This window comes from Ambystoma mexicanum, chromosome 2q (genome assembly GCF_040938575.1).
Source record: "Ambystoma mexicanum isolate Mex_15411 chromosome 2q, UKY_AmexF1_1, whole genome shotgun sequence".
Classification (NCBI taxonomy): domain Eukaryota; kingdom Metazoa; phylum Chordata; class Amphibia; order Caudata; family Ambystomatidae; genus Ambystoma; species Ambystoma mexicanum.
In genome coordinates, this window is record NC_090924.1 from 841,089,081 (window position 1) to 841,102,889 (window position 13,809).

Here is a 13,809-nt window from a genome sequence, read left to right on the forward strand (position 1 = left end):
AGGAACAAACTGGATGCATGTCTTAATCGGCTCACCACTTTCCACGCAGAACGAGGTTGAACATGTGGGAAATCTCCATAATTGTTGCTATACGACCATAAATAAGGAGTCACTTGGATTATAATGATGGTGCACACAATTGGAGTGTTTTGGACTTGAGTATTCACCTGTATGGGAAGAAAAAGGAAAACCGAGCGCACAGCATTTGTCCACTTGTTCTACGGGTTATGTTGCCAACAGTGAAGTGCTGTAATATTGTAAAGCTGCGCTGATGTATATCCCATGGAGTTCCAAGAATAACGTTTTGAATAACAGATATGGAACGAAACATGTTGGGTTAAACTGTAACAAGTTAATTGTGGATGCTTGAAATAAGGGCACTAGAAGGCCTATAGATTATCAGGTTTAGTGTTGAAAATTGCTGCTTTTTATTAATAACAGTTTGACACGTTACCATTGTGTATGGACGTGACTACACATGTTACAAGGTGTTCAATAAGTTATTATGTTGTGGAATGATTTATGATCAATGTTCTTGTGCTATGAATCCAAAGAATGTGATGACATTTGGCATGCACAAGTCACTTTATGGGGTGAACACGACACTTTAAATGTTTTTTAAAAAAAGTAGAAGTATTAAATATAATAATGATGCGATATTGCAGATATGGAATAGTAATCTAATTGTGACTTTGTGGTACACTGATGATAAAATGTTAATTAGAATGGTTTAAATCACAAACAAAACGTATTGGATTCTGTGGTGACTAAGTTAAATAGTTCTCCCGTGCTATAGACCACTTTGGGAGAGTGTCTTTACAGTTCGTTCATTGTTTACCTAGGGTTGACCCTCCCTCATATAATACTGGTGTACCCCCCAGTGGATAAGTGCCTTAAAGTTTAGCTTCAACTCCATGTGTGTGTTCTTGCTTATTTGTTACTTTGGGAAAGTATGTGAGGCTCTTTCTAGAACACTGAGACACTGTTGTATGTAACAAACAAGATGTTCCTAACTGAAAACTAGGATTTCAATTAAGTAGCTTTTCCTATCGTAGCTACTGAATAAAACTGATCTGTGCAATCATAAAGAAGAGAGTCCATTCTTCTCATACTCGTTGGTTTGATTTCCTTTAAAGACATGAACGAACACAGCTCTCGAAGTCACAGCATTTTTCTTATAAATGTCAAGCAAGAAAACACGCAAACTGAACAGAAGTTGAGTGGCAAACTTTACTTGGTGGACTTGGCTGGTAGTGAAAAGGTGAGATGATTTGCCATTTATTTTCTTATTTATAGTTTTGTATACTTGGTACTAATGCAGCTGTCCTTCATTGACTTAAAACCAATGCATTATGATTATCTTGAATATGTTTTGCACAATTTCCTAAAATCAAACAAACCTTTCTGATATTTTCAATACTTTTTAAATTTGTATGCAGGTCAGTAAAACGGGAGCTGAAGGTGCTGTGTTGGATGAAGCTAAGAACATCAACAAGTCTTTATCTTCTCTTGGAAATGTTATTTCTGCTTTGGCTGAAGGAAGCGTAAGTACATCATTGTTTTGTTCAGTTGTGGCTATTCCAAGTGGCTGTGTATTCATATAAAGTACTTTGCTTTTCTAGTTATGTAGTTTGTGTTGACTTCCTTGTTTTATTTAATGTTGAGCTCTATAGATATTTAAATATGGTTAGATGGGTCACATGCTTAATCCATACTGGACTTGTCGACTTGGTGTTTGTCGGGATATTTTGTTTAATTACTGTATAATTATTTAACAGAAATCTGTTTAATTATCATTGATGGTGTATGTTTATTTTTACAGCCCGTTGGGACTAATCTTAAGTAGCACACTGTTCATTTGTATCAATGGCATGAATGTCTTTTACAGTTACTTGAGTATCAAAGGGGTAACATGATGAGCCCAGTAACAAAGAACTGCCAGAGAGACCCTTACTTGAACAACTATATTCACTACTGTGTTTTTGTTTCTATTCAACTCTTTTTATACATGGATCAGCTATAGAACTACGAGTGATTAGATGACACTGGGTAGGGCGGGGCAGAGAGGCTTAGGCTAAATTTCACTTTGCTTAGGTAGTGAACAAATTGGGATATACTCCAAATTGGGTGCAAGCTGCAGCCAGTAGAGAGATTCTCATTGACATCCAAAGGCAATGCACACTGATTTTATGAGCACCCTCTGCAATTATGACGGTTTCCTTTTTTATCACATGGCATAGACACCTGCAAGTGATACTTGATGGTGTTTTCTTTTTTTTTTGGTAAACATTAAACTTTGTACTTTTTATCAATATGTCAAAATGTAGCACAATCAATATAATGTTTTAATCGTATATAAAAAGTAAAGTTAATATCTGGTGATTTGCAACAATGACATTCTTCCCTATTTTTAAACATCCAGATATGTCTTCTATACATGATATAAGGTTAGTTATTTATCATCTGGTGACTAGGGACACCATGGTGTCCTCAGAAAATGCAAACATTGATACAACTCTGAATATGTGAACTTAAAACCAATGAACCTGTAGCGCAGCCAAAAACGTATAAACTATGGAGGTATCTTAAAAGGGGACTTGCATCGGCCACCAGGGGGCGCACGGATGAGCCTGCTTTTCGTGTGAGCTCCGCACCTGAGGTCCGAAAAGTGGCCCTGAGCACCCACTTTGCAACCCCCCCCCCCCCGCAGAGCTGCCAATTGGACACTGGGCATGCGAGTGTGGCCCCCCCAGCCAAGAGAAAATTTGGAGAAAATCAGAGGTTTTTTGAGGTAGAAACCGAGGAAGCCGTCACAGGCTGACGAGGTGCCAAGCAGCAAAGAGGAAAACAAAACCACCAGGCCCCAGGAGGGAGTACCGACGCGCCCGGCGGCCCCCCCACAGGAGGAACTGGAGTTTAAGACCGGCACCAGCCCCTGCCTGCGGACCAGCTCTCCTGGGGGAGCGTCCCGGTGGCCCGGCAAGCCTGAATTCACTGGCTCCTCTCGATGCATACTAGCCGTTCTGCGGGGGACCACACCGGCGAGGACTGGGAGCGGGCCCGCCTCCGCGGATAAGGTAGGCTGCCGCTCCTCTCCTCCCACACATAGACTTGCGTTTTGTACGCATCCGCCCCGGACTGCAGGTCTCCTTCCGGCGGCCCAGTGCTCGGCGCCGGCGGGTCAGAGCCCCCGCCTCCTCCTGTTATGATCTCCGCTGAGGTCCGCGCTGCACGCAAGTCCCGCGGGGGGTTTCCCCCGAGCACGGAGGTGGAGCCCTGCGCTAGCGGTACCTTCAGAAGGAGGTGTGGGGGGGACTGCAATCACCCCCACCTGGAAATCTTCTTGACGTGCTTGAACAACAGGGTGCACACTGAAGGAGCTAAAACCCTATCCGGATAATGATTAAGAGCGGAGAGAGGAGGAAACAGAAGAGCAATAATTGAAAGAAAAGAGGTGCTGCAACTTTGGTGCACCTAGTAACTCAGGCCTTATAATAGTGAGGCTCCCAACACCCATACTCGCGCCAGAACCACATTTACAAGAGACCAAGCGCTGGGACTACAGGTGACAAGGTCCTTCTTTGGGCCCTCTGACAAGCCACTTCAGCTCTCACCCAAAACACGGGGACACCGGCCACAGCCCACATACTCGTGCCTGCTGAACCCCCTGGCCCCCACGATCAAAAGTTGGGATAGCCCCGAATCACCTTAAGGAGCTTTCCCAACCCCAGTGAGAGGACACCCCCCCACAGAGTACCTCTGTCCCGTTAGGGCAGGAACATCCTGTGCTGAACGCACCAAATCACTGAAAGACCGCTGGGACTGAGGGAAGGGCCCCCGTCACAGGGGCGTGTGCCTCCTCAAGCGACCCAGTGCATGACAGGACTGATACATAGGGGGTACCCCGCAGCAGCCTCCCCCACCCCCATAACAGAGGCTTTGTAAGCTACACGAATTATTCAAGACTGGGACAAGGCAACAGGTCCGTATCCCAAGTGCCGAAAGAGCCACCTGAGCATAGCAACGGGAGGCAGAGAAAAATCTGTGCGCACACAGCATAGCCCGAGGGTGAAATCTTCACACTCCAAACCTAAATCTGAATCAGCGGAAAAGGTCCCTGAATATATGCAGGCGAAAGAAAAGCTTGCCACATACACTTACGCTCCCCCCATTCACAAAATAATCTCCCCAAAGATGGCAACCGGAGCGGCAGCACACGGTGAGACAGCAGCCACGGAGGATGACATGGCAGCCCTGTTGGCGGAAATAAATATTATGGGAGCCAATATAGGTGGCAAAATCAACAAAATCACCCAACGCATGGATAGGATTGAGGACAGGCTAGAGGGTGTAGAAAACAACCAGGCCTCGATCGACACCCTGGAAACGCAGCTAGGACACAGAATTACAGAACTCGAGCAGCGAGAAGAGGAATACAAGTTAAAAATGGACGATTTGGAAAATCGTGAAAGACGGAATAACCTGCACTTCTTTGGAATTCCGGAGCAGGAGGGGGAGACAGAAGAGGGCTTAAAAACGATGATTCATGACATCCTTAAGATCCTCGTAGCTGATGACGTGATTGATGAACCAAGAACAGAGCGGATTCACAGGGCAGGAGACCCACCGGGGGGACCGAGATCGGTCCTGGCACGCTTCCACAGGTATCGGGGTAAGGCAAACATTCTTCAGAAAGCGAGACACGGAGGTGTGATCACCCTTAACGGAGCTCAAATAACCATATATCAAGACCTGTCTGCCATGACACTAGCTCTGAGAAGGATGTGCGGCCCTCTCATGAAATGGTTGAAGGAACGAGACACTAGATACAGGTGGGGCTACCCCTTCTCCCTTTCTTTCGAACACAATGGCATGAGGATCAGGCTGCAATCTGAAAGGGAAATAAAGGCATGCATATCTGAACTTGTGGAGGCGAATGAACGAGGGAGCGACGGAGACGCAGCACGAGGCGAAGGAAGAGGATGGAAACTTCAAGGCCTGAAGAGACAGAGTTAAAGGATCGAGAAAATATCGAAGAGGCAACACATCCCCGGAGGGGGGCAAGTGATCCGGATTGGCAATAACTAACTTTATGCTATACCATTGCCTTAAATCAAGGCCTTTTATGGCCAGACACTACAAACACCCACGTTCAATGGTTGTAAGTTGAGATTTAAATGGAGGGGGATGCATTGGGGGCTCAGACTCATGCAGTAGGTCATTTTAGCAAAAGGACCATGAGGTAACGGTCCCTGCTGGTGGTTCGTGGCTGGTGCAGTATACTTCACTGGACCCACTCGGACGCCGCCACATGACTGGAGAGGGGGCAGAGGTGGACAGGGGGGTGTCACAAGACGTGGGAAAAGAAATGATCGAAGCAGTTTTCTTAATTACTGCTGAGGAGAGGAAAACATTGATGCTGGTTGAGGGCATAAATCACAGGGAATGGTGGCATACTATGATGAATAATCCAAGGTCACAAACAGATGGCTAGCCCTGAAGTTAGCACAGAGGGCCCCCTGAAAGTGGGACGCTTAATGTTAAGGGGCTTAACTCACCCACCAAGAGGTCGCTAGTACTAAGGGAATTCCGGAGAGCCAGGATGGACATCCTATTCCTGCAAGAAACCAAGTATATGAAGGGGGATGAGAGGCCTATTCTAGGGAAACGCCACGGCTTGGAGTTCTGGGGCTCTGGACCATTGTGCAAAGGGAGTGTGGGAATCCTCATTAGAAAGGGAATTGAATTTCAAGTCACAAAATTCTGGGCAGAAGTAGAAGGGCGGGCTTGTTTGGTGGCGGGAACTATAGGGAGTGTGGAGGTAACGATAGCCACGATCTATTCCCCCAATGTAGGGCAACTCAGATTCCTCTCGGACCATCCCTAAAATAATGTTGGAAGCTATGGGACATATTGTACTGGGCGGGGACTTTAATCTATGGGCTGACCCCAGCATGGATCGTAAAGCGGGTAACCCAACTGCCAACAACGAAACGAGAGGGGACCACAATGATTTTATAAGCATGATGCAAGTATACACGCTGGTTGATGTTTGGAGGGAAATGCACCCTGACACAAGAGGATACACATTTTCTTCTCCCCCACACAATACTTTTACCCGAATAGATTATATCTACCTCTCACGGGAGCTGTACGACATCACATCACACTCTGAGATCTCCCCAGTAACATGGTCTTATCGTGACATGGTCACAGCTGCTATACAGTGGGAACACTTACCGATCAGGGGTGGGAAATGGAGGTGCAATGAGACTCTGTGGAGAGATCTTGTCTTTAGAGAAGAACTCGAGACAGAGATTAGAGAATATTTCAAAGCTAACGACACTGGGGAGATCTCCAAACGGGATGTGTGGGAGGCGGCCAAAGCAACCTGGAGGGGGATCCTTATATGGGAGGGGGGTCGAAAGAAAAGGGAAAGGACCCTTATTGAAAATAGGCTCCGGAATGAAATATGTCAAATGGATATGGCAGTCAGGGAAGGGGACACCATAGACCTCGATAAGATCCAAGAAGCTCGAAAGAAACGGGAGGAGCTTTGTCACCTAGAACAGGGTCAGATAACACGAAAATTGCATTTATTGAAACAAAAGTTCTACGAAAAGGGGGATAAAGCTGATGCACTGCTGGCTGCTAGACTCGGGATGCAACGGGCAGAACGAAGGGTAAAGGAAATAACACATAACACTCCTGACCAAGGGCAAGTCCATCCATCCCTGAACTGTTCGCAAACTTTTATGAATCCCTATACTCCTCTGAAGCAGACCCAAACTCGCAAGAGATAGATAACTATCTCGCTGACACCGATCTACCCAAAATAGGTGAGGTAGACTCTGCTCACCTTGAGTCCCCCATAACGGAAGAGGAAGTACACCAGGCGATCAAAAGGCTGACATTGGGAAAATCCCCAGGGGAGGATGGATATACAGCCGGCTTCTATAAGACCTTCGGTGCCCTCCTAGCCCCATTTCTGACAAACTATTCAATGAGGTCCTAGATACGGGAACCGCTCCCGACGCCTTCGTCCGAGCACTCATATTGGTAATCCCCAAGGAAGGTAGGGATCCCAAATGTTGCCGGTCATATCGCCCTATATCCCTGCTGAATCTTGATGCCAAAATGTACACGAGGGTATTGGCTGCCAGGTTAGAGACTCACATGCCCCACCTTATTCACCCCGACCAGGTTGGATTTATAATTGGGCGACAAGGGGCAGACGCCATGCAGAAAACTCTCCACTTGGTTGCAGCCTCCCAAACCATGATCGATGCGCCCGCCTTGCTTTCCATTGACGCTGAGAAAGCATTCGATAGAGTAGAATGGGAATTCCTTGCCGTAGTCCTCCGCACCGTAGGTATAGCGCCAACATTTAGAAAAGGGATAAAAGCAGTGTACACAGTACCAAAAGCTGCAGTGTCAGTCAATGGGGAATACTCAAGATGGTTCAAGTTAAAATGCGGCACCCGACAGGGATGTACCCTTTCGGCCATACTCTTCGCCCTTTCCGTAGAACCCCAGGCCCAGAAAATCGGGAAGGACACCCAAATTGAGGGAATGAGGTTGGGACAGGTGGAATATAAGGTAGCGCTGTACGCTGATGACTTACTTCTCCACGTGATAAACCCCAACACATCTATCCCCAAGGCATTAAACCTAATAGATGTATACGGCCTAATATCAGGGTTTTAAAATCAACAGATCCAAGTCAATACTCTTCCCCCTACTGGGATCAATGGAACTGAACAGTGAAAGATATTCTTCCCTGGGTCTTACGATGGAGTATGAGAAATTGAAATACTTTGGGATACATGTCACGAGATCCCTCTGAGACCTATATGAGGCCAATTTCCCGGCGCTTCTCCAAAAATTTCAGGCGGACCTCGTCCGATGGGATAAGTTAACCATATCCTGGCTTGGACGCCCAAATGCAATAAAGATGACCTGTCTCCCGAGATTTTTATACCCCTTCCAAATGCTCCCCATTCAAATGCCACGCTAATTTTTTACAGAAGCCAAGAAAGCGCTTATAAGATTCCTGTGGCAGGGGAAAAATCTGAGAATTGCATACACTAACTTGACATTGCCAAAAGAAAAAGGCGGGGTGGGCCTCCCGGATATTCCAAAATATTATGAAGCAACTCAGTTACGGGTCCTCATTCCCCACCTCCGTGATCAGAAAACACCCCAATGGATTGCCATGGACAGTCACTATCTGTCCCTAGCGACAGTCTGAGTGGCTATGGTCCCCCAGAAGAAGAGTACTAAAGAAAACCAAAGCACACCCGATGTTCGAAACCATATGGGATATATGGCGAGAAGGCAGGAACATGAAAAACATCACTACATGGCCATCACCACTAAGTCACCTGTGGGCCCCTGGCATCAATGACCAGATCCCTAACGTGGAGAGATTTCAATCCTGGTACGAGGCGGGCCTAGAAAGGATGAGGCAACTTCTAAAAAAGAACTCATTTATCACACTCCCCGAGCTGGAGGAGGCACTCGGAATTGGCACACTATCTGCATTCCACTTTCTGCAAATTAAGGGTGTCCTGACAAAGCCCAAATGGAAGGACAAGTTTGAAAGGGACCCCACCCCATTCGAGAAAATATTAGATTCTAGAACTGAAACGAAGGGACTGATCTCGATACTATATAGAACGCTCATAGAGGCAGGGGAAGGGTCAACAGAACCCCTTAGACAGAAATGGGAGAGGGATGTTGGGGACAGTATTGATCCAGAGATGTGGGACAAAATATGTCGGGCTGCACCCAAAGCCTCAATCTCATCCCAATATAAGCTGCACGCGATTAAACTACTTAACAGATGGCAATATGACCCACACAGGCTCTCCAAAATGTACCAATCCTCTAGCCCACTATGTTGGAGGGGTTGTGGATCTACGGAGGATTATTGGCACATGTGGTGGAGCTGCCCCCGAATCAGTCTATTGGAACGAAGTCCCAGGGTGGATTAGAGACTTAGATGGGATCCATAGAATAGCAGACCCCCACCTGATACTATTTGGCTTTGAAAAAATTGAGGATGAATGGAGGAGGGTCAAAGACATAGCTGCACCGCTGTTACTAGCCGTTGGGGCTCTCTTAGCCGTGAAATGGAAATGTGCCACAGTCCCGACCGAGGGAGAATGGGTCAACGTAGCCTTTAACATGTGCACTATGGAGAAGATCACATCATCCATACATGGGAAATCCACTCAATGTGATATTCTATGGATGGAGTTCCTCAACAAATACATGCCCGAAATGACACATTAATACCTACAGGTTCACCAATCCCATAATCCCACACTGTAATAGAACAGCTGTTGATAGAACACATGATCCGAGACAACGAAAATCGCGCTAACCTCCCAAACAATCCATTATGCAACTCGCCAAACACTAGAAAGCACATTCCTCATTTGCAGTCGATTTAACTCTTGTAGGGTGGGGGGAAGGAGGGAATAACGGGGATTACTGTTGACAACTATTAACATTTTAAAAAGAAAGTTAAAAGCGAACAGAAAGTTCACAAAAGCATCGTCGAAATGTAGATTTGGATTACAATTGTATTTGTTTGACGACAACACCTTCTTTTATTGTTTTTGATGCTTGTTAATTTCTAATGGAAATACTGTAACCTGTTTGACGTAAAAACAAATGAAAAAAAAAGGGGGGGGGGACTTGCCATCCACTCTACTAGCAAGTACATATCTCATATTTCTTTTATGAAACTGAAGAACAGGATCAACCTAGGCTGTCCCCTAGATAACCTAGGGGACATTGTCACACACTGTGTACTTGGAGTTTGCGACACAACCAGATCAAATGCAAGAATGTGCCTCCATTGCTTATGGCACATTTTGCATCTTCATAAGCCTTTCAGCGTATGATAAACTCTGTGCAGTTTTTTTAATTGAATCTGATGAAATCCGTCCCTGGTTCTTAATTCCTTTGGGGCATATGCCTCTGTTTAGTCTCCAGCCTTAATTTCTCCCCAATCTGCCTCCCATGCTACTTCAATTTAGTCGATGAATCTGTGGTACTATTCATGATAATCCGGAGTAATATTGATATAGGGCCTCATTACAAGTCCGGCGGTAACTGAGGTGGTAAATCCACCTGGTTACCGCCGGACTCGTATTGTCATTCCGCCTCCGTGATTCTCGCAATTACCGGGGCATTACAACCCGGTGTCCCGGGAATTCCGGAGGCAGAATGGTGTAAATCCCCATTCCCATTGTGTCCTATGGGACTCAATGGGGATCATGGAAACACCAGCACCATCTCGTGATGATGCCGGTTTTTCCTCGTCCGCCTGCAGGCGGGTGGTGGTAAACCGCCAGGTCAAACCTGGCTGGACGCCACCTCCCGCCTGCAGGACTCGGGATCGGGCGGTCCGGAATTAACTGTGGCGGCGGATTTACCGCCACTGTTATTTCCGGACCGCCCGACCTGTAATGAGGCCCATAGACATGTTGGGCATCTCCATTTCAGTCACCCACCTTTCTAATGGAAAAAACTATGCAAAGTCACATTTCTTTTTCAATTGTGCATCGAGGGCCAATCTATGTTGTAAATACAAGTAGAAATTCTCCCATCCCATGTGAAATTTCTCTTGTAGTTCTATTATAAAGGACCTAAATGTTTCATTCCTAACTACTATCCTTAATATCCCAATTCTGCCCACGACGTCCTGTAAGGTAGGCCAGTTATTTCACCCAATGCTCCAGATAACATTTTGAAGTGGGTGTTTTACTCCCTTTAAAGTTGGGAGTAGAATGATTTTTTTAGGGAGTCAAAATATAAGTCCAATTCCCAATGAGAGTATTTTATACGCGAGTAAAAATATGTTTTAACTGAGAAACAGAACTGTTTTAGTAATAATTATTATAGTTATTTATACACATTAAAAGATACATGTTTACTTCTTCCTATCAGGCATTAATAATTCCAATTTCTTTCTGTGATACTACATGCATTGCTGGTCCAAACAAATCCATGTAGCTCTGTGTGAAAATAGGGGCCCATGGTCATGTATGTTTGTTTCCCATTTTTTTGTTGGTAGTTTTTTACTCCGTTTTTATTTTTTTGTAGTATTTCCCTATTTTTAGTGAGTAAAAGGGGCTGATTACACCACAAGGGGAGCCTGAAGAACCTATTACCCGAACACATCTTGTTACTTAGATTCTTCCTTGTCTGCATTGCCAGTATTGGCAAAGATTTTATTTTTGCTGCTTTCCCTCCATAGACCTTTATGGGACACCTCGTTTTTGCTTTGTTTGGACTCCTAACCAATTTTTTTGGAGGGAAGTAAAAGCATTATGCTTTACTTCCCTTGTCTTTTTGCTCATTCTTATGGGGAAACTGATTAGTCCATAAGAAAATCAGTACTGAGAGACTGTCTCTTTCAGTGAATTTCTTGTATTGTTACAGAGGTGTAGTTTTGCCCAATACACCCTGCAGAGAACAAGAGGAGTAGGGAAGCCGCAGACTCATGCCTCCTTGTGTTCATAATAGACCACCCCCTGCATTATTTTTAAAGGAGCGGGGGACACCCCCGCAATCCCTGCTCCCAAAACCCCAAAAATGATCCCCCCCAAAAATATCACCTATGGCCGTTCCAGATGACCATATATACGGCAATATTTTTGGTGCAGATAGTATGTAGTGATACCTTTCCTACTCGCCAAAACTGCAAATTTTCCGCCCTGGTAACACAGGGAGGTACTAGAAATGCAGCGCATGGAAGAACATGGCAAATGTATACATAGATGCTTTGAACTATCCTAGAAGTAACCTTTTCATTATTCTGTGCTGGTTATAGCACAAGGTGATGGTTTTGGTGAAAGAGATGGTAATCAATTTTTTCTGTTCTAGGTTTTGAAGTCGTTCCACCCACCCCCTGAATAAAGTGTCTATATTGAGCCATTGTATGTTCTTATAATCAGTGATTTGTGTGTGTTCCGTTTGTCTATCTGAGTCCAATAAGTTGTCTTGTCGGGTCCTGGGAGGGGGACGGGCATATTTTTGAGGCCCCTACACGTGCCCAAAAAAGCCAAAAGCAAGACACCTTACTGCTTTCTCAGGTCAGGAAATACCATTTCTGATGTTAGTTAATCTGCTTAGAATCACATGCTGTGTATATAGTCCGACATCCCGTGGTAACCGTGGAGTATTGCATCTTGTCTTTCGAGAATCGAAAGGGGACGTCGACATGGGCATGCTTGTAACACTATCCCTACGTGATGTGTAGTGTACCCAAGATCCCTCGTGCGTCGAGGTCCCTCAGATTGTTTTTTTTCACCTAGCATTCTGGTCACCTTATGCGGAGCTCGTCAGAGACATTGCCTATTGTCCCTTCGACCGAACAGTTTATATATAAAATACTTAAGATCACCCTATCCGTCCCTTATTTCGACGGCTGTTCCAAATCGCCACCGAAAACCTGAATCATCAGCAATTGACGGACAGTGATCCAGTCGGCGCTGCCGACCACGTGGCCGGGCCTTCCGCTAGCCTACACAGTAGGGAGAGTGGGGTTGGGGTGGACATTTCTGTACAATCTGAGAATGCCTTTCCATTTCTTTATTCTTTCCCTTTTGGTCTTCGTCACTCTACCCAACCTCAGCTATGGAGAGGACTCCATTTAGGTTTTGCCCCATTTGTAAAGGCAAATTTCCTTGGAGAGATAAGCATAAACGGTGTAACCGTTGCTTGCCCCTCGATCACAACGAAGTAGATTGCGTGGCTTGTAAGCTCCTCCATTCTAAGACATTAAAGGAGCGCAATGTCAAGCGGTGGGAGGCCTACGGGATGTCGAAGGCCGAATTATCTGCCGCAGCCACCGAATGTGACGACGGCAATAGTGACGAACAGACCTCCGACCCAGAGGTCGTTGACCTTTCAACGGAGCACTCCCGCTCCGCATCATCTGTCCCCGGCCCCACCAGGCACGGCTCAGGCACTGATATGGGGAAGGTACACCCCGGCGACGAACACAAACATTTACATAGCACTAAGCACACAACCCCTAGTCCATCTTTGGGCAAGTCGAAGACCACCTCAGCGCCAACGGGTACACAGGAAGCTCCGGCGGCACCCGCCGACCGTCCGGATCGGCAGCCCTCCCCGCAGCCGCATATGTGCCTAGCGACCGAGCCAACAAAGAAAAAGGGCGCTATTTTTAATATCCTGAGTTCCGTCGAGACGCATCATAAGAAGGCGTCCGGCGGCGACAGGGTTCCGGCTCCACCGAAGAAGTCGTTCGCCGAAGACGAGGCCCCAGGCACCGCCAAAGAAGGCATCCGCCGAAGACAAGGCCCCAGTTCCGCCGAAAAAGGCTCCTTCACAATCGCAGGCCGAGGCTACGCGCCTCCCGTCTACGGAGGACGTTGCCGACAGCATAGCGAGAATTATTTCCGCTGACTCTCATAGATGGTGTCAAGCTGAGATGTTCGTGAAGACTGCGTACCTGTTTTCCTTGATGAGGATCTTGTTGGGGCCGCCAGACTGCAGTCTTCTGAGTGATGAATGTGTGACTCGGGGAACCCGCCTCTCCACCACCCAAATGGTACAGGGTGGAGGATGGACAGACTCCCAGCGTCACGGAAGGCACTCTCCTGATTAATGTGACGGTGGGACTGTGCAAGCACAGACAGGAGAGGCAACGGTCAGTTTGAAGAGTAGAAACAAGGCGAAGTCCGAGGTGAAGGTCGATGCACCAAGCTGCAGGCGAACTTCGGATAGCTGGTATGAAGATGGAACACCAAGCACCAGGCGGAATCA

General features: G+C 46.4%; 1 protein-coding gene across 2 annotated transcripts in view; it reads left to right on the forward strand.

The window, feature by feature from the left end:
• The window catches only part of KIF5B (kinesin family member 5B), a 1,711,571-nt gene that overhangs the window by 584,495 nt on the left and 1,113,267 nt on the right, over positions 1-13,809 (forward strand). For both annotated transcript variants that reach the window (XM_069648059.1, XM_069648058.1), the window contains exons 8-9: positions 1,137-1,261; positions 1,440-1,544. In XM_069648059.1, the coding sequence (XP_069504160.1) occupies positions 1,137-1,261; positions 1,440-1,544 (230 nt within the window). The remainder of the gene's footprint in view (positions 1-1,136; positions 1,262-1,439; positions 1,545-13,809) is intronic.